Here is a 22,076-nt window from a genome sequence, read left to right as displayed (position 1 = left end):
TTGTTTATTACATCATGTTCACTTCCCATAACCCTTCCAACACCTATTATGACACATTTCTTTCTTTCCATTATGAAATACTGGCTCTTCTTTCCTACTGTATTTGAGAAAGAGATCCTCCTCTTTCTTATTATTACATGAGATTCTCCTCCTTATTATTACATAGGCTCTCTGTGTATTACATGGGTAGCCTGTTGTTTGCATAGCTTTTCAGTGACGAGTCATTTGAGAGGCCTGCTGGCCGGCCAACGCCCCTCACTCAGAAAGGTTATTCTAGGTTTTACACTTACTTACTTACTATTTTTATACATTAGTCAACATCTGGACTGCCTCATACCAGTAATGTTTTCCCTGCGCAGACACTGCAAATATAGGCCAACGTTTCTGCAAGTGGTTTATGAGATGCACTGCTTTAATAATGTCATAGCAGGTAGTAGAGGGGCCATTGTTTGTGTGCTCTGTGTGTGGCAGAGCTTCGAAGAAATTACGTCACCACTGTGGAATGTGGCTTTCTAGGAAAAAGCTATTTTCACATTCTTATCATAAGTCCAGGGCAGTTCAGCACAAGACTCAAAGCAAACAACAATTGAAATACAAACACTTGACTTTTTAAAAAGCAAGACCCGCTGTAAAGTTGGGTTAGGATTAGTTACACTAGGTTTGGTTTAGGGAAACATTGTGGTTTGGGTTAAAATGACTTTGTTGTTAAGGTCAGGGGAGCTTTATCATCATGGTGACAATAACAAACACTTGGTAAAAGTTAATATGACGATGACTGTCGGTAGGAAACTGGAACAGCAGCCTCTCAAGTTAAAGTTGGATGTTTTGTTGACCCATCCATCAACCTGTCACAAACTTTGCAAGTATAAAGCCAAGACACGTTATCATTACACCTTTTAATAAGTATAGACACGATGAAACGCTTAAACATGGAGGAAAGCGACGTTTCAATCTGCTCTGGAGGACAGAGGACAGGAGGAAGGACTGATACTGACTGAAGTCTGTGTTCTTCAGTCTTTATAAACTTCACTTAGTATTTTCATGTCAGGAATACGATTTATTTTATTAACATTTTACATTGTTTCCAGTGAGATATTAAGGAGTTTATATGGTGGCTTTACTGTTGTAAACTCTACTGTTGCTGCTCTAGAAACAACATTTTGCCTAATTATATTTTAAATACACTATATGTATATGTATAGCTAATATGCACACTTCAATATTTGTTTATTTATCGCAAGTCATATCGTCATCGCAATATTGAACAGTGTTATTGCACATGGCAGATGTTCCTCATATGGTGCAGGCCTCGTGTTAGAGGCTGCCCCTTGCGTAGTATGAGAGTTGTGTGGAAGAGTTTCAGTACCAGTTCTATTGCTCCCCCTTTGTACAGCGTGGCTGACAAAAGTCAACAATAAGTAATATTCTTATTAGGAATAAATTTGCCTCCTGCGTGAGCTGTGCATTGCTGAATAGGTTAGGCCTACGCTACTGTATTTTAACATCGGTCATAATGGTGGTACTTGGAGTGCCAAATATTTTATGAGATGGTACTTGGTGAAAAAGGTTTGAGAACCACTGGTTTATGAGATGCACTGCTTTAATAATGTCATAGCAGGTAGTGGAGCGGTCATTGTTTGTGTGCTCTGTGTGTGACAGAGCTTAGAAGAAATTACGTCACCACTGTGGAATGTGGCTTTCTAGGAAAAAGCTATTTTCACATTCTTATCATACATTCAAGGCAGCTCAGCACAAGACTCAAAGCAAACAAACAATCTCCCCATATGCTTCCAAGTGTGTTTCACAAAGATGCATAAATCTCAACCTTGGACTTAATTTACTTAATTTCTGAACGGTAAGGGACTGTATGAAAATTACTGAGGTACCTTATACTTGACTTTCTAAAAAGAAAGACCTAAACAATATATGAACGAGTCCACCAAATCAAACAAAATACCTTGTTAGAACGACACAGAGAACAGATCTGACACCTCATCAGCAGGATGACATCATGTGTTTGTGCCTTCCAAAACCGTTCCACAAACCACAGTTGAAAAATAAATATGTTTTTATGATGTGACAACACCACCGTATGAACTAGGTTTGATTAGGATTAGTCACACTAGGTTTGGTTTAGGGAAACATTGTGGTTTAAAATGACTTCGTCGTTAAGGTCGGGGGAGCTTTATCGTCATGGTGACAATAACAAACACTTGGTGAAGGTTAGGGAGCAATCGTGGTAATGTGACGATGATGTCGGACTGTAGGAAACGGGAAAGGAACGGCGGCCTCTAATGTTAAAGTTGGATGTTTTGTTGACCCATCCATCAACCTGTCACTCTATAACAACATCACCTTACTTCCCGTCATAATTACTGTATATTTTCAGACGTCAGGGGTGCAATTAGCAATTGCCAAAAACATAAAAGCAAACCAAAAACTAAGGGCGACTGTTGGCAAATGAAAAAATGGTGCGTTCTTTCCATCCCTATTAACTATAAAGATATTATGGTTCAACGTATCACATACCTTACTAAAAGTAAATTTTTTGTGAGTTTTCCTACGAATGTCCTGCAACGCGCGTCGCACGTGTCAATTTACGCTCGTTTCATACGTACAGTCTTTTCAAAACAAACTTCCGTATTCACAGGAAACAACTTGGTTGGGTTTAGGCAACAAAACTACTTAGTTAGGTTTAGGAAAAGATCGTGGTTTGGGTTAAAGTAACTCTGGAAGTGGCGTAACTTAAGTACAGAAGTTACTTGACAGATAAATAAATATTGACTTCTGGTTTCACACGGGGCATAAACACCGGTCTTCTGGGCGAAAGTCGCTCTATATACTTCCTGGTTCACGATTAGGTGGATTATATACAAATTGATTTCATGGAATATATACGAATTATAGTGCATTACTTTTCGTAGGTACGAACGGTGTATGAGAACAGCCTGTGTAGTTTAACTAGCTATAGTTAATGTAATTGTCAAGTAGAAAATAAAGCCCTGATACAGAGATACTATAGTTGTCCTCTGCATATGACTAAATGCACCTTTATGTGCACACAAAAATACATAACCTTCCCCTTTTCTGACCCCCCTAATAATTTCCGTACAGTCCCTAAATCAAACAAAGATGTGATGATAGTTCCTGGATGATCTGCTCCTCCACTGACATCAGCACAAACTCTTATTGTTTTCTTACGTGCTGTGTTATTTTAGGTCTCTCCCATCGTGATACATAATAGTCAATTAGGGTTGTGCCCCAGTTCCCTAAATCCCTACTAATCTGTGTGTCAAGTGGCCTTTATAAACATGTCATATTTGAGGATTCATCAGCAGACAATGAAGCCTCAGCAGCATGATCCCTCACTGTTTTGTCAGCTCTCCGACCCGTATTTACTGTCAGCTTATCATTCGACATTACATCTCCTAATCCTCTTCTTGTTGTCTACAGTGCTGTGTGTGTTTTGGTGTGCCCTCCCTCTTCCTCCTCCCATTCTTAATCCTGTGCTGTATTACAGTTCGTTACAGTCATTAAGCCCATTGTCTTCCCTCCACGGTCAGTGCCCTTTGAATACATCAGCTTGTTTGTAAAACAACAGTCACACAGTAGCCTACAATGTGACTCGGGTCAGAAGACGACGTGCTGGGGAACTGTCACGGTGGGTCTTGTGCTTGCGGAAAAAAAAATCAATTCAGCTCTTTTCATTCAAATGTTACTGATTCACTGGGTCGTAAAACAAACAAAGGACACAACAGAGAAGCCATTAAGAAACTCACCATACATACATCCTACAACTACAGGCAGGGTTTTTACAAATATATGTAGTTTGTTAATCAGTTTATAACGTTATGGTGTTTGGAAGACATTTATCAGATAAGAGAGAGAAATAATAATACAAATATAGCTTGACAAAGCCGTATGGAAGGATGCTGCTCAGTGATGATTACTATCATGTATTCCTGTGAGGAAAGGTTATGAAAAAAGAACTAAAGATAACTAAAGGTAGATGGAATCAGTATGATCAGTGGCGGAAGAAATACTCAGATCTTTTATTTAAGTAAAAAAGTACAAATATCGCAGTCTAAAAATACTCCATTACAAGTAAAAGTCCTGAATTCAGAATGCTACTTAAGTAAAAGTACAGAAGTATTATCAGAAATATTATGTTATACTGTTTTTATCACTAACAAATACATTTTAATCAATTTAGATACTTTATATACTACTGGGTAATTTAGTAGTACAGTACTGCATCATATTATAAAAGCATATCATATGTTTTTTTTAATGTAAAAAGTAACTAGTAACTAAAGTTATAAAATAAATGTAGTGAAGTAAAAAGTACAATGAGATGTAGTGGAGTAGAAATATTAAGTAGCAGAAAATGAAAATACTCAAGTAAAGTACAAGTACCTCAAAATTGAACTTAAGTACAGTACTGGAGTAAATGTAATTAGTTATATTCCACCACTGAATATGATTTAGATTTAGAGTTAGAGAAGATTGATACCACTCTCATGTCTGTATGCTGAATATGAAGCTGGAGCCAGCAGCTGGTTAGCTTATCTTATCATAGAATAAAGACTGATGTTGCTGGAATCAAGATGAAACAGCTAGCCTGTCTCTCTCCAAATTTAACAAAATCTGTCTACCAGCACCTCTAAAACTCACAAATTGACACTTCAAATCTCAGTTGTAAAATCTGCACAAAGAACAAAGCGTTAAAACAACAAATTGTGGTTTTAATTAATGTGATGACACAGTACAACAGCTAGTACAACCGTAAACCACCTAATATCATTAGTAATGCTTACTGCATCACAGCAAATGTTTGGTTTCACTCCGGATGAGACAGAGGTTTCAGAAAGCTGCAGGTCAAAGGTCATTAGCTAAACCAGAACCTTGAAACTGAGAGTTTGGTGCCGAAGGCGCTCTTCAGTGAAACACCGAGAGGATGTACAGTGCCTACCATATGCCAGTCTCATTTCAGCAGGAAGTGTCTGCGGTGAAGGAGGAAGTTGTGATGGAGAGACAGGGGAGAGGAAGTTGTTGGTTCACAGGTGCAGTGTGGGGGTTTCCACATCCTTTCTGCCCCTCAGTTGCGGAGGCAAATACTGAGAAGAGGCTCGCCACAGAGAGTAGATTGTTTACGTCAATCGGGATTTACTGACGCACCACAACAAATTCCGAGCAAGGAGAAGAAGAGAGACATTATGAGGAAACGCGGTGCGGTTAAATGGCAAAATGACAGAGAATTACAGCGAGATAGCAGCAGAATTGAAAATGAAACGATGTCAGCACATCAATCAGGCGAGCTTTCAGAGCTGTCTGCTAACGGGTGGTTTGAGAGATGAATAGCCTTACACTCGCAAGCAAGCAAACATTCACAGTAGATAGTGATCTGACTCAAAACAAAGTGTGCACGATGATAGTAAAGGATGCCTTTAGGCTATACTAGTGCAGACACTATGTTAGATTAGGAGTATGGAAAATGAATTGATCAGTAAGCATGGATAAACCGCATTTAAATCACTATATTTTAATATGTACACACTGAAATATAGAAATTGTAATGTGATTTAAACAGCAGATGTCTAATCTAGTTATGGTTTGACCTGCAAATCACCAAATCCATTATTACAGGGGTATAAATACTGAACGGGGAGAAACTTATAATGCAATTCTTTCTGCTCTTTCATATCTCCAAGTGTGAGCGATCTGTGAGGTGTAAACTAAATTTGGAACTTTGTACTTTGTGAGGGGGGGATGGGGGAGAAACACGGGGGAATAAAAAAAAGGCAGTGAACCCAAAAATGAAGTCACACATGCACACAGAAAGTAGTACATACGTGGAGTGGGAGGAGTTTCCATGGGAGTATTCGCCCAGCTGTGGAGGCCACAGGTGGGGTTGTGGGGCGAGGAGTGAGTCGTACTCTGATTTCATATGTGTGTGTGTGTGTGTGTGTGTGTGTGTGTGTGTGTGTGTGTGTGCGCTTTCTAGGGCAGGGTCTGAAGAAATTTGGGGTGCAGGGAGAGCGAGGCAGCTCTCTGGCAGCTGGATATTGTCAGGGGTTCACCAGGGGAGCTTGCATGTCAGGGTGAACAGGTTTAAGATGAAATGTGCCCAAGGAGACCCTGACTCACTGTGTTTGTTTTTTGGGGGGGGGGTGGGAGTCCTCATGGGCAGGCCTGGGGGGTGCCGGTGTAACATACAGATTGGGGTCTCGGATTTATTTTTCTTTGAGCAGCGGTGGCCAGTGAATGTGCGTATAGCCCTCGAGTATTTATCTGTAGATGTAAAGCACTTCTTGTTCTTTTGAGAGCAGTCTGTGGTTTGAGGGGATAACACGGCGCTCTATGAAATATTGTTTTTGCAGAGTGTGTTTGTGGGCGAGGGGGAGAGGAGGAGGGGAGGATGGGAGGAGGGGAGGAGGGGAGGGTTTAAAAGGGGCGGGCCGAGGCGGATGTAAGTCAATCCTTTGTTTTCGTCCCTGCATATGTTTTCTGAGGGGGACTTGTTTTGGTCTCACTGAGGTGACTTTGAGACTAGTTCAATGTCAAAACTACAGAGAGAAAGCCACAGCAACACAAAGGAATGTCTGAAATATGAAACATTATGTAAAAGTCAAGCAAATATTGTTTATTCTGACCAAAAAAAATAATTCTTTCCCCCACAAAATGCTGCTTTCACATGAAACCCACTCTCCCCTGATATTAGATATGCTTATTTTAACTCCATTATAACTACAGTAATGATACTAATAATCTTAACTCTCTGAAAAACACACTGTATCAGCCATTCATAACTCAGGAGGTTCGTGTCCTGCATCTGTTTCTACTCCGTGCAGCTGAGGTGAAAAGGTGGTGTGCTTCAGCTGATGTGTTTTCGCTCTTATCTACATCTGGGGAACATCTGGTTTGCATCTGGCCCTGGCCTTGTAGTATTGGGCTGTGCATGAGCGTGACAATATGTGTGTGTGTGTGTGTGTGTGTGTGTGTGTGTTTGTGAGAGAAAGGCAAGGAGAGGGCACGGGATATATTTGTGAGTTTGGGTGTGTGTGTGCGTGACTGGCTGGATGAGAGGATGAGTGAGTGAGCAAATGAAAAGAGACAGAAGTATGTGTGTGATTGTGTTACCTAACGTTGCTGTCTGAATATGTGAAAGTCACATATACAAGTGAAAAGCAGGTATTTAGTGCAGTCTGTTCAACACCTGGGACTATCAGAGGATAAATGTGCATGCATGACTTCGCAGTCAGCCTTATCTGTTTGACATTTGTGGGTGGAAAACCTCTCCAGTCCAGTTTCGCTGGTGGAACGATTCCACAGGTGGATGATTTTCAAAAGTCATTGATTAAAGTGTTGAACGCATCATTAAACACAAAAGTAGCGTGATCACGGAGAATCCAAGTTCAGCCAATGGCGATATATCTTTTGCCAAATTTCTGATAGTGAGAGGCCTGATAGGCTTGTGCAGAGAGCTCTAGATGATGAGATGTTTCTTTGAAAAGAGGGATAAATGTTGAGGAGATGGAACAGGAGAGGAGGGGGGTAGGTATTTGGAGTGCCTGTGTTGGGGGCCCCTGGTATTAATGGTAACAGGGCCAGCTGGGCTTATAGGTACAATCCATATGCTGCTGTGTGTTTTGTCTGACTGCATGAAACTGTCAAGATAGAAAGATAGGGAATGATGGAAAAAGAGACTGGAGGGGGGTCATTGTGTTTCTTATTGATACAAATATATTCCACCAATTTTAGGTTGTGTCTAGAAGGTAACCTGCAAATTGCGAAGACTCAGTGTCCGATGACCTATCCTAACCTTTAAGCTGAAGTAGGCGAGATTGGAGCAAATATGATTTAAAAAAGTTATTTTTATAAAACGGTCGCTATCGTGACAGTAGTACATGAAACAGATAACCTGAAAAAAATTTAATTTAAAGCCTGTAAACAGAGCCATGAGGGGGTGCAGGAGTGTAGTTATCTCTCAGAACACTTGAATTACAATATGCTGAAAGATTATTATGGAATTTTTGCCCAATGATGCCAAAAATATACTGCCTACTGCCACTTTAACCATTCAAGGTCAATGCCTAACCTTAACTCTTCAAGGTCAATGCCTAACCTTAACTAAAGAAAGCAAATTTAGTCTCAATTCAGTGTGTTGGTACATTTACAGTCTAAATTTGAGAACTTTATTTTACATTGAAAAATCTTGCTTGGTGTAACTTAAAAAAAACATAACGTCATTGGCATGAATAACTCCAATGATTTTCAGTTTCCGCTATCTTATTTCTGCAATAACATTGTTTTGTTTTGTTGTTTTTCCTCAGTTCATTGCCTACAGTAGATTTCTCAGGACAAGGAGGTGAGTGTTTGTCTGTAATGAGGCCCCTTCGAGAGACCAGAGAGACGCAGTTCTTTCATTCCTAATTGAAGTGAGTGGGTATGGGGGGTTACATATCTGGATCAGATTCCTTGGAGCTATGATCTGGAACAGTGAGCCTTGAGCGGCCGGTGCTGGCGTGGGCTGGAGAGGCGAAAGGGAGTGCAACCTCTCTATGGCCCAGAATAATGTCTCAATTCTGCCTGGCTGAGCCTCTTCAGTCCTGTTTCACACCGCTGAATGGAGAGCTGCACTCTTCACTTCACTTTTTATTTTCAAGAGTTGTATGTGTATTTCACTCCGGCTGCTTGTCTGTGTGCGTTCACGTGTCATTTTCATTCTATGTGGTTTTAAAATCTGTATGAAAGCAGCAGAGCAAATATGCGTGTGTGAAAGTATGTGTGTGTATGAGGGAGTGAGACAGGAAGCAACAAGGGGCCCACTCTCAGCCGCAAGTAGTAGTAGTGACTAAAAAGAGTCCGTATATAGGGGGAAAATGTGACTGCAGTGTGTGTATATAAACTTGTGTGTATTTAAAACATGAGAGTGAACCTTAACAGCACACCGATGTGAATACATGTGTGAAATGCAGCTTGTGTGAATATATTAACACTATTTGTGGGACAATGTGAACTTCCCCCTCGGGGGCCCCACAGTGGAAACTCATCATGATCTGTGATAACAACAAGGCTGTGCAGAAGTTGATGTTTTGTGGCCTCTCTTTACTCACAGAAAAAGCCCCAAGCACATGATCAACTAAAAATAAGGACTCACAGCAGAAAACACATCATTTGTTAGTGTTCATGATATCATGTAGAGCTTTAGGCTTCATTCTGGTGAGCATCATGTGTCTCATGCTGTAACACGGGGTCATGGGTTCCCTGCAGGCTTCATCTCAGAGATGCTGGAGCATAGAGAGCCATTCCTCGGTAGCAACTTAGTTAATCCTATGTTTTGATTCAACTGCTGTCCTTAAACCTCGAGGTTGACTGGCCTTAAGCTTGTGACCCAACATGAAAATACAGCTTTGTTTTAATACAGGGAATACCTACAGTATGTAACGTAGAGGTGTGTTATGTAAAAGTGACCTCTTAGAGATCTTAATAAGGTCATCTTTTGTGATTGAGATGAAGTTATGAAGAGTTATTTTTCTATGAATTGCAGTCTGTAGAAATGTCTTAAGTAACAGGTTGAAAATAGTTGACACACTTTTAGGGAAGTCTCAGTGCTCTGTGTATTCATTGAGCTGCGCCATCTGGCGTTGACTAAAAGCTTCAGTTTACGGCTTCAATGAGAATATCATAAAGAGTCACAAAATGTCAGCTCTGAATATGATTCTCAACTTCTAGCCAGGCGATGTGCACTTATAGCTCTCTCTGCTGGTGATGCAGCAGGACTGCAGCTTTAAAGTGGTAAAGCCAGTCAGTGAGTTTACTCAATAGGTTTTAAGGTCTTACTCATGATTACATGTAAAGATAGTCACGTTCAAGTCAAATAATTAAAAGAAAATCCTCTAACTTGTTCAGTTTGGGGGTTTAACTGTAGAGCAGTGTGATAATTCGGTGGATCTATGTTGACGGCGTCAAACAGGGAGGTCCGTTAAGATGTCAGTTGTCAGGAGAAACAAACTCAGCCGCACCCTCTGGATAATCAAACACAATATATACTGTATGTATAGCCTTCCTCTCAGCAGCATAGTCAGAGATTAAAAGAGTACTCTCGCAATTTAGCTCCTGTTAACAGCGGGAACATCCTACTAGAGGAGTCAGTCACATGGTCTCTGATTTTAGTCCAAAGTATCGGTCTTACCGAAAAACTTTGGATCCTACATTTCCCATAATGCAACGTATTGTAATATTATCTCCTCGTTAGAACCTCCCTGCTTGTTAAATGCCCACATCTTTCAAACTTCACAACCCCAGGTTGTAATGTGGGGTTTCTTTTAATAAATTGTAATTTCAAGCCAAAAGACATCACTGTGACATCATGAGGGGTTATTATTTATTATTACACTTATCAAAGGTCTTCCAGAGCCACAGAAAAAAAATCTGTGGAGTGTGCCTTTAATTCCCAATTAACCTTTTTTTTTTCTTCATATTATCACCTCTTGATCAAACTGCTATACACAGTGAAACCTTAGTGTTAAATCAAATCTGATCAATTGACAATACACATTAATAATTCAAGCATTTTAAAAGTTCCCCAGATGAGAGATCAACTGAAACTTGAAACTGACTTTAAAGAGAATGATAACGGAGGGGTATCACCGTCTGTATTAAAGAAACTTACACAAGAGAAACTCAATCATTTGCAAACTCATCTTGAAGAATTACAGATTGCGCACAAGAATGCATTGGGCCACAATAATAAGTTGAATAAAAACAAAGTTGCAAAATGGAATTGATGCTATATATTAAATACAGAAAAAAACTATATTCATGAAACATGGATATTATGAGGCTGTGGGCAAATCTACAAAGTTGTTGGCATATCAAATCTCAAATAATACATCACAGAGGATATAACAGAGCTTTGAATCACACTATTTGGGATTTTTTTTCTGCATTATGAGTACTTTTACTTCTGATAATACTTGATAAAATTATTTTTATGTGTATTCTGTATTCTGAAGTAGGTTTTTGAATTTTACTTGTATTTTTACATTGTTGTATTGGTACTTTTTATTCAAGTGAGTACTTCTTTAATATACCAGTGTGTAACTGTTATCATATCAGCCATCGTTAACTTGTGCTTCAGTTAATTTTGAAGATAATCATTTTTAGTGGGCTGAATCTTCATAGTCTTCCCTCTCTCCATCTCTCCAACAGTACTGTTCCTGTCTCCAGCCAGTGTGGCCTGAGGCAGTAATAAACAACATGTGCCACTGATTTTCTGTTCTGGTATTGCCCGGCTGAACAGCTGAGCGCTGATAGTAATGATGTTAATGTCAATGCAGTGTAGCTGAAATCCATGAGCGCTCCGCCCTCCTCATCCCCACCCTCTGCTCACCAAACTCTACTTGACTGCTCTGTTTGTTTTTGTTAACTGCTATACTCTGTTGCTATAATGTCCCCTGGCACGCACTCCACCTCATCCCCTGGTTATGTCACATTCCAGGGAACATGTCAGGACAGAGTGCTCACCTGAAACCAAAGCACAAAATAATCACACACGCTCTCTTTTCATTCAACAAAGGAATGGCATGTTTGAACTTCAGCTGCAGGATGACATGATCCCTAGAAAATTCTGCCAATCCCTTGAGCAGAGAAAGCTTGTGGAAACCCAACTATCCTTGTTGTACAGCTGAGATTCAGTGAACAAGGTTTTTAACCAAACACACAAGCTGCAAATGTCTGATCACACCTGTATCCTCCTCTCAGATCTCTTCCCCCCCATCTCTCTCACTCTGTCACTGTATGTCGATTAACCAGTCATGGCAGTGACATGTGGAATTTTTCATTACCTCGCCCCGGGGGCACCATGCTGCCTGTGCCTGTGTATCCTGCTGCTTTTTTTTCCACCCCTGCCTGCTCTGTCTCTCTCTCATTCTCTCTCTGTGGTATTATTCTGAGTCAGCCGCTGGCGAGCTGTGGTTTGTTGTTTGTTACTCATGCAGCTGTATGGGGCACTGGTAGTAGTAGTACTAGCTGTCAGTGACTGATCTCCTCTCCATGGCCTGTCATCCCCCCGGCTCTGGATCCTACACTGTGGTTATCATCCCGTTCAGGACCAGCCTCTGCAGCCTGGACGCACTACGCTTCTATCTATGGGTGAGGAGGGGGGCTGTGTGTGTGTGTGTGTGTAGGGGGGGATATGAGCGTGCATGTGTGTTTTGATTCTAATCATCTCATCGTGTCTTTGTTGTGTGTGAATATAAGTGTGATTCTCCTGAGTTGGTGATTCGTATCAGCTGCTGTGGGTACTCACATGTTTCACAGTTTTCAGCACAATATTTTCTGCACAATAGACAAAATAACTGCAGTGTACTGTAGATTATACTGTATTATACTGATTATACTGCCAACGACTGTTGGCATGAGGTTTAAAAACCAACTGTACATTTTCTGTTAAAAAGATGTGATTTATTATTCAAGTCTGTGTAAGTGTCACCAGTTTGGTGCATTTGGCTAAGGTACATTCACATGACCTTTTCTGCTCCTCTGGAATGTGGAACAAATGATTTAAATGAGTCATTTGACTCATTTTGTAAAAGACGGTGTTCTATTTTTCAAAGATTTCATATTTCAATTTGAAGTAATTTCTTTACATTTAGGCTCAATTTAGAAATATGTATTAAGACATACGGTATATATTAGTATATACTGTATATACTGTATATATACCATATATACTGTATGGTGACATTTTCAGAAATGTGTAAATTCAATTACTATTTAAAGTTGCTGTTGTAGTGGACTACACTGTATAGGAAGGTGTTTCTAATTATTGTCCTTCCTATTTACACACATGAGGGGAGCAGAATATTAGAAAAACCTCAGAATATAATGCAGTCCAGTTCAACAGGACCGCTATGACCTTTGACCTGACCTCAATAATAGATATACTGTATAATTGAATTAACACCTCTACAACAGTGTCAAAACAACAACAAAAAAGAAATGGAAAATTATAGGCATCATAAAGGTAGACTTTGTGATAGAACAGTTGTATGAGTGTATTTAGACATATATTTTTATAATGGAGTTCTGTTAAATGACAGCATTTAAAGCAATTGTTGAATTCTTGACCGACTAGCGTCTATACGTTTACATATATGCATGTGTGAGGCATCACACTGAAAGTACAAGCAAGTACAAGCATCTTTGAGTAGGCTATTTGAAAAGCGCTCTGTAAATAAAATATATTATTATTTGTATCATATGGAAGGAGTGTCAACAGAAATGCATAGTCATAGCCATGGATTTTGGAAAAACTGAGATATCTATTCCAAGTCCCTGCAATGCATCACTCCCTTCAAAAAAGGGAAACACCAAACAGGAAGTCTCAAATTTGGATTAATTATTTGGATTTTTTATATTTTATCCATTGAGTCATTCTGTTAAATTATATTTCCTGTAAATTTTATTTCCCAAAATGAAGGTTTAAATGTTTCAAAGCTTTCTCCATGCTGCCAGGAATATAACTCTTATAGGGAAATTCTGTATTCTTCATTTATCTATTTTTGTTGGCCTTAAAGTAATCACATTTAAATATATTGGATCTAAAATTACTGTAATCAGCCTTTAAAATACTTACTATACGTTTTTAATTGTGGAATGAAAACTAGAAAAATACTGATGACTAAACTGACCTTTACTGGCAAAATTACAGCACTTACTGTATGTACGTATTTTTGAGCATTAATTATTAATGTTAACACAATGGGAATTTGCTTTCTTTTCATACTGGACATTTGATTTAAATGCTTGTAGAGTCACTCTGTTTTCAGTCCGTTTTCCCGTCTTTGCTCCATGTCTGCGTGTTATTTTGAAGCATGGCTGCAGTCATCTCAGTGACACATTCCCACATGTCAAGTCTTCCCCTCACAGCTTCCTGTTAAAGGCTCAATATAACCAGATCCCACTGACTGTACATCTATTATTATGAGAAGAGATGTCAAACAGTTACTAACAGTAATAGATATGAGATTATTTATGGTAGACATACAGCTGTAAGATAAGATCTTATCTAATAAATAAATAAAATGGAGCTTTTTTGCATATCTTGAAAATGTGATTAATCAAACGCAGCTAAAAATGAATCATTCACTAGTGATACAATAGTGTCATGAGTTTCTAACGTCCTCCTCGTCCATCTCGTTGTTGATTGCCTTCAAATTGACAAAGTGACTGTGACGTCCTGACCTCATGATACCAGAGGTGAATCATCATCACCACCACCACCATATATACATTATGATTCTCTGCTTGTTGTAACACTGTTAGCTCTGTGTGAGCCCATTTAAAGTGCATGTAATCCAACTGAGTGTGGACAATAGAACTAAAGGCCTCCTGCTGCTCTGTAGATTGGCTCTGCTCATATAAACAAAGCCTTGGGGCCTCTGGAAGACAACAGGCAGCGCTGTGCCGACCACACTGCTTTACATCAGGCCGCAGGCTGCTGGTCAAGCTTGTTAGTCAGCTGACCCCATGGTGCCATCATAATACACACACACACACACACACACACACACACACACCACACACACAGGGTTCAACCACAAACTGCCTGAAGTCAATTTTTTCTTGCCTCTATACAAATTGTTTTATTTATTTCTGGTTATCAAATAACAACAAAGACTAAAGTTAATGGAATTAAACACATTTTTCCCGGATGGCCTGACATGGCATTTTACTTCCCCCCAGGCAATCCTTATTGTTGAGCCCTGAATACCTAACAAAATTAGATATATCATCAAACTCAACATTTAGAATTATTTTTTTAAGTATTTGTGGACACTTTTCTTCTTCTTTGGAGAAGTAAATGGTGGAAATGTGACAGGAAATGAAGGGGGATGACATTCAGCAAAGGTCACCGGCTGAACTTGACCCAGGGTGTGATCACATGGTCATCATTTTATTAGGACGCTCCAACATTTATTCATTTTGTTGGTATCCTGTCAGCAAACCTGTTCCTGGATGATGAAGGAGAATTTCAGTTTGGGGTTACAACTCAAAATTCACGCGAACCTGATGGAGCTGTGTTCTTCCCGCTGCAGGTTAGACGTCTGAGGGATCTAGAGAAGGAGAAGGACGCTCTGAGCTCTGGTCTGGAGATCCTGGAGAAGACCCGTCACTGGTACCTCCAGCAGCTGGAGGAGAACAGAGCCAGGCAGGACAACACCGAGACCAAAAGCGGGGTCGGCTGCTGCCAGGAAGGTTCAACAGAGGTACGAGGCAGGGCTAGGTTCAGGACCTCACTGACTTTACTCAATCTACTGTCACTCAAACACACCACCTGTCTGTACATCTACAGGCTCGGTCCTGCCTCCTCAGGTCTCGTATCCAGCGAGTGAATGGTTCTCTGGGCTCTGTGATGAGTGAGCCCAATGTCACCAGTGGCAGCAACCCTTCTCTTCATGACGCAGTGGCGGACAGTGACCTCCGCTGGCACAACACAGTACTGACTCAGGTAAGGAGGACAGAAAATGTTGTAAGCTAAGTAAATTGATTTACTGTAAGCCTTAAAGGGCTTCAACACCTTTTTTTAAAGTCCTATTTTGTATCTATTTCTTTTGACATAATGAGTGTTTTCCCCTTTAATTGCTCTTTACAAACAGAGAATGATGTTCAAAAATCCTTAGTCTGTTTGCGTCTGTATGATATTTGGCCACATTTTCCTCCTTTAACAGGAGGTGAGTAACAAGAATCGTCAGATCTCCAAGTTGGAATTGGAAAAAGGCGCTCTCCTGGTAAAGCTCAATGAACTGCGGGCCCTCTGATTGCCAAGACACATGCACACACACACACTGAGCTGTACTGCAAACCTGCATTTCACCTCATGTCACACAGTCACTAACTTTTAGCCACTTGTAAATATGTATTTAAATTAATAAATTACAGTAAAAGATGCATCATTTGCTTCTGAGTGTTCTTTTCAGTACAAACCAGTTTTGCTGAAGCGTTGAATAACCTGACTGACATGATAATGTTGCTGCAATTAGTCAGTAACTGACTTTATTATAGCCGAGCCCTGCTGTCATTGTGCACCTTGATGGTTAATCGGAAGCCATTAACAACATAAGCTGTTAACATAACAGGAATTTGCAGTTAATCTTATAATGACGATAATAATAATCTTTTTTCCTCCTGATGTAACAACATTAGGATTTATTATATTTGCATAAGGTTAGATTGTCAGCGTTTGAGTACAATTTATACTCTTGCGAGGTGTAGGGGGTGGACAAAATAACAGAAACACCTTTCAATACAGTGCAATATGTGTGGTGGATACCAACAGTACATTCACTCGTCATTTTGAGGTATTTGTACTTTGCTCGAGTATTTCCATTTTATGTTACTTTATAATTCTACTCCACCACATTTCAGAGGGAAATATTACTCCACCACATTGTTTTCCACAGTTGTTATTACTGGTTACTTTTCAAATTAAAAGTATGTATATAAAATCAGTTCATAAAATATGATGTATTTCTGTAGATTAAACTACCAAAAGTATATAAACGTGTTCCACCTTGATCAACATCAACAATAATTATACGATAATACAATATATAACACTGCATAATGAGTACTTTCACTTTTGATACTTTAAGTACATTTTGTTGCCAATACTTCTGCACTTTTACTTAAGAAGTAGTTTGCTGGTGTAGCTTATAATTAGTTATAGTGTTTTCCCCACTAATGCAATGTAAACAGCATTACGCAACACTTGAATCAATAGGCCACAGGTTAAATCACTAATGTATAGCATCTACTGGAAATGTTGGGTTGTAAATATGATGACAAAAAATATAATCCCAAATAGATATGTTGAGTTTCAGCACTGATAAAGTAAATGTGCAGTGAAATACAACTTCCACTACAGCAAAGAGACTTCTTTAAGCTGAAGTGCATCAATATGTTTTCAGTGTACAGGGGACAGCCCTGCATCACTGTGTGTCCTGTTACTCGCAGTTTCCGCCTCTGAATGTGGGCTCTCTGTCTCGACACGTCGCAGCAGCCTTTCCCGGTGGTCCCGCACGGATCTTAACTTCAACTGATAAACTTTATCTATCCAAGTCATCTTGCATGTTTGCACAAATCTGCAGCCTTACACAGAGAAGACGTACATTAACAGGTGCTCTCTGATCATACTATTTTAGCTCTTCTTTTCCCATTTCAACAAACCAATCTCTGCTCCATCTTGAGTAATTAATCTACTTTTTTCTTTTGACTTGTTGTCATTGTTTATGCTTCATATCCCTCATCAGACTCCTATTTTGTATGCTCATCCCCAGAAGATGGTCTACTAGTGTGTGTTTACTCCAGGGCCCATGGTGGACCTGTGTCTTTATGTGTGGAGGAGTTGTTGTTGTCAGTCTGAATACCTGGCCACAAGCTTACAGTCATCACCAGAGAAGGTAAATAGATTTGATAGAAGACTGTATGCAGTAAAAGGGCATTTTGTTGTGTCTATTGGTTTAAGACAACACGTTTTGTGGTACATGTTTTGACAGATTCACAAATTGATAAGGAAGGCAGGAAGAAATAAATTGAAATGATCCAGATGATTCCCATTAGCAACAACCTTTCCGGTGAAATAGAGCAATGCCTGCAAGGAATCTGATTAGAATCAGCCCGGGAGAAAAACATCCATTATGGTGGAGGCTTTCATTTAAAGTAGCTTCATGTTCTCATATCTTCAGAGTGCCACTGAACCATCAAGCTCAGGCTACCAGCACTTGGCTAATTATTGGGTCTGATTCACAAACTGCACAGCCAAACACCTTTTGTTATGGGTACATGTCACGCCTCTGTGGCTGTCAATGCCATTCTCCCGTACTGGCACGGTTCACTTGACCTGCTGGTCTCTCCAAACCCCTTTTACTTGTATACAATATCATGTTTACTTTTGTTTTACAGAAACTGTGAGCTGTTTCCGTGCAGGTCAGCGGAGGTGGGAAGTATAAACACACACACTCGAGCTATTAGAGGAGAAAGACTTCCTGAGAACCCTGAGATGTAATAGTACAGTATGTAGGTGGTCTTTGAAGAGCACCCAGGAAACTCTTCTGAATAGACACTGTGCTTTAGGGACCATGCAGTTAAGCGTTAATACTGAACTGCCAAAACTAAAGCATGACACAGGAATATCAGTTTCAGACAGAATAAGCCTTGTTCAGAAGACATTTTGACATGTCATAGCAGGGAAATCCCAGCTGTGATTACAGTAATAACATGATTAAATGGCTGCATTGCATTAAGGTGTGGGGAACTGAGTTATTAATTCATGTTTTACCTACACCTTCTCCTGTCTATTTAATTTGTATTATCCAAAAAGTCTGATTGTTGCATGCCCGCATGCTGTTGGACCCATTCTTATAGTTTGGGAAATGATTCATTAAATTGAAAATTGAAAATTGTTCATAATAATTTAATAAAACTCAAAAAACTATTTGTTTAGAAATATCCAAAAGGATGGATGGACTCTAACTCTAACTCTAAATGCATCCCTTGATACTATGTATTAAAGTAGAAGAGAGATGAAGTGCTCAACTTGTCATTTTTTTTTTTACTATTCACCTCATTCAGTTTCTAACATATGATAAAGACTTCAGTAATTCAGTGTTTTCAATGTCTACTATCCTGAAAATATTTCCTTTCTCTGATGGGTGTTTGTCCTATAGCTCCCTACATAAATAAATGTACAGACTTGGAAAAACTAGTCCATGCATTTATCTTCAGCTGACTTGACTACTGTAATGGCGTCTTTACTAGTCTTTCTAAAAAAATGGATCAGACAGCTGCAGCTGATTCAGAACCTGCTGCTGCTAGAGTCCTCACTAAGACCAAGAAAGTGGATCACATCAGTCCAGTTCTGAGGTCTCTGGCTCCCTGTCTCTCTCAGAGAATTGATTTCAAAATACTCCTGCTGGTTTACAAAGCACTGAATGGTTTAGGGCCAAAATATATTTCTGATCTTCTGCTATGTTATGAACCATCCAGATTTCTCAGGTCATCTGGATCAGGTCTGCTTAGTGTCCCCAGAGTCACAACTAAACATGCAGAAGAAGCATTCAGTTTTTATGCACTAAATATCTGGAACAAGCTCCAAAGCTTCAAACTTTCCTGTTTGCTGTCTTTTATTAAAGCAGATAATGATCTTATACTGCACTAGAGATTTTACTCTTGTGTGTTATATTCTATTTTAACTTCTATCCTAGCTTTTATTTTTAGCTTGTTTTTATTTTCTAATCTTTTATGTTTTTATAACTGTTTTAATTATGTCTTAATGTTCTTTTGCACTTTGTCGCAATGTTCTTTAATGTTTATGTTATTGCTGAAATGTGCTCTACAAATAAAGCTGCCTTGCCTTGCCTACAGACTGTAGAATAAAATCAGACAGTGGAATTTGATCAATTTGTCATGTTTTACTCTCTTTACAGTTTAATTAGTGAACAGTAGATCACACACACAGAGAGAGAGTCAGAGCTAGTAAACCATCTCCCCACTGTCGCTGAGGCCAGTTTTGGATTCTCCATCACTGTTGCAGTCTGTCCTCTTACGCACGTCTCCAAGTGACGTCTCCATCCCGGACACGTTCAAGTCCAGCTGTCTCTGCAGGTGTTTGATATAGTCGATAGCAGCTCGCAGTGTCTCCACTTTGCTGAGCTTTTTGTCCTCTAACTCCTGCGGCAGACGCTCTCTGAGCCGCGCGTAACCTTCGTTGACGCAGCGCACCCGATGACGCTCCCTCTCGTTCCTCTTGCGGATAAACGCAGGCTCGAAGGAGTAATCACACACACCGAGAGGGATGTGGAAGGGGAGATAGGTTAACCGTCTGCAGGGTGACATCTGACCGTGCACTGGGTCCAGGTATGCAGCGTCCAGGTGGAAAGGCAGTCCATGTAGAAGTGCATCCTTGTAGTGAGCTCCACTGTTCTTCATAGAGAAGCTGTGCAGAGCCAGATGAGGAACATGTGGAATATGCTCCATTAACTCCTTACTGGGATAAGACATCTCTCTGAGAATGAAAAATGAGACTACTTTAGGGAGCTATAGGACAAACATCCATCAGAGAAAGGAGACATTTTCAGGATAGTAGACATTGAGAACACTGAATTACTGAAGTCTTTACCATATGTTAGAAACTGAATGAGGTGAATAGTAAAAAAAATAATTACAAGTTGAGCACTTCATCTCTCTTCATCTTTAATACATAGTATTAAAAGATGCATTTAGAGTTAGAGTCCATCCATCCCTTTGGACATTTCTAAACAAATAGTTTTTTGAGTTATATTAAATTATTATAAACTTAACAAGAACAATTTTCAATTTAATGAATAATTTCCAAAGCTATAAGAATGGGTCCAACAGCATAAGGGCATGCAGCAATCAGACGTTTTGTATAATACAAATTAAATGGACAAAATTGTCATAGCAGGAGAAGGTGTAGGTAAAAACATGAATTAATAACTCAGTTCCAAACACCTTAATGCAATGCAGCCATTTCATCATGTTATTACTGTAATCACAGCTGTGATTTTCATGCTATGGCATGTCAAAATGTCTTCTGAACAAGAAACTGTCTGAAACTGATATTCCTGTGTCATGCTTTAGTTTTGGTAGTATAGTAATAACGCTTAACTGGTCCCTAAAGCAAAGTATCTATTCAGAACAGTTTCCTGAGTGCTCTTCAAAGACCACCTACTTACTGTACTATTACATCTCACACTGTAAATAATTGCTGTTAATTTACAGCAGGATTTCAACAGTATTAACCTGTTATTGCTAAAAAAAAAACAGTGCTTTACTGTTAATACAAAAGCTCCACCTTAAATATTGGTAAAATAAAAAATAGTAAAAAAATCCAAACAATATCAGTAAAATATCCTAAAAACCTTAGTAAAATATGTAAAAAATATTAATAAATGATCAGACAAAATCTTAGTAAAATATGCAAAAAAAGATTAGTAAAGCATCAGACAATTTAAAAACAAATTTAAAATAATATCAGTAAAACATCCTAAACAATATTAGTAACATATCCAAAAAACATTTGTAAAATATCTGAAAAATATTAATAAGTTATCAGACAAAATCTTGGTAAAATATCCGAAAACTCTTAGTAAAATATCCCAAAAATATTAGTAAACTACCTGAAAAACGTTGGTAAAACATCAGGAAAATATTAAGTTATGAGAGAAAATCTTTTTTTAAATATGAAAAAAAATATCAGCAAAAAAAGAAAACCTGTTAAATTACACTCATAAGCCGTTTTTTAACTGAACTATAATGCATTCTTAAAAAACATCACTTTACTGCTGATCAACTGTCTAAAGTATCATCAGTAACAGTTTCATGCAGTATTTCTTGAATTCTGGGACCTGATCTGCTCATGTGAGGCTTGTACATTGTACATGATTGTAAAATCAGTGAATTAGCTTTATTGTTCTTCACTGACATGTTGTTATGGTTTGCATTCTGTGCTTGTAGCCAGCTGGAGATACACATTTTGGGGAAAGTGTCAACAAGTCTATTATAGCCTTTTTCCTAACAAGTGCCTTTAACTGTATTTATTGTGACTATTCCTATGTCTGTAACCTGCTAAGTCTATTCATTTAGGGCAAAAAAATAATGTTTATTAAAATGTATGTAACAAATACAACCTAAATAGTGCATTAAAACAAATCAGTAAGATAATGTAAAAGAAAGGTGAAAAACAGCTATATAATGTATCTTTAAACAGTAAATTAACTGTAAAATTAATACAAAAATAACAGTTCAAACTGTATTTTTCATTAACATTACAAAGCTGTAAATTTCAGCGACAGTATAATAATGTTAATTTTACAGTAACATAAAGGCAACCCTGCTGCCAGTTCTTTACTGTTATTTTACTGGGGAATTCTTAACAGTGCAGCTGTAAAATATATGCAATTTCATTTTGCACCATTGATGCAACTTACCCTGTCAGAGTCTCCTCACAGTCATCTCGTGTTCTCAGCAGGAGTTTCCTTTTAAATCTC

General features: G+C 39.0%; 1 protein-coding gene across 1 annotated transcript; it reads left to right on the top strand.

Moving 5' to 3' along the window:
• The first annotated feature begins 11,939 nt into the window (after positions 1-11,939).
• LOC141761791 (suppressor APC domain-containing protein 1) lies at positions 11,940-15,953 on the top strand. Its single transcript, XM_074625408.1, has 4 exons — positions 11,940-12,156; positions 15,105-15,275; positions 15,362-15,517; positions 15,738-15,953. Exons 1-4 carry the CDS (start codon positions 12,058-12,060, stop codon positions 15,825-15,827), a joined length of 516 nt encoding a protein of 171 aa, XP_074481509.1. The 5' UTR covers positions 11,940-12,057; the 3' UTR covers positions 15,828-15,953.
• Positions 15,954-22,076: the final 6,123 nt, after the last annotated feature.

Source organism: Sebastes fasciatus, chromosome 23 (genome assembly GCF_043250625.1).
Source record: "Sebastes fasciatus isolate fSebFas1 chromosome 23, fSebFas1.pri, whole genome shotgun sequence".
Lineage (NCBI taxonomy): Eukaryota > Metazoa > Chordata > Actinopteri > Perciformes > Sebastidae > Sebastes > Sebastes fasciatus.
The sequence above is the reverse complement of the archived record's forward strand: the minus strand, read 5'-3'. Positions and strand labels throughout refer to the sequence as shown.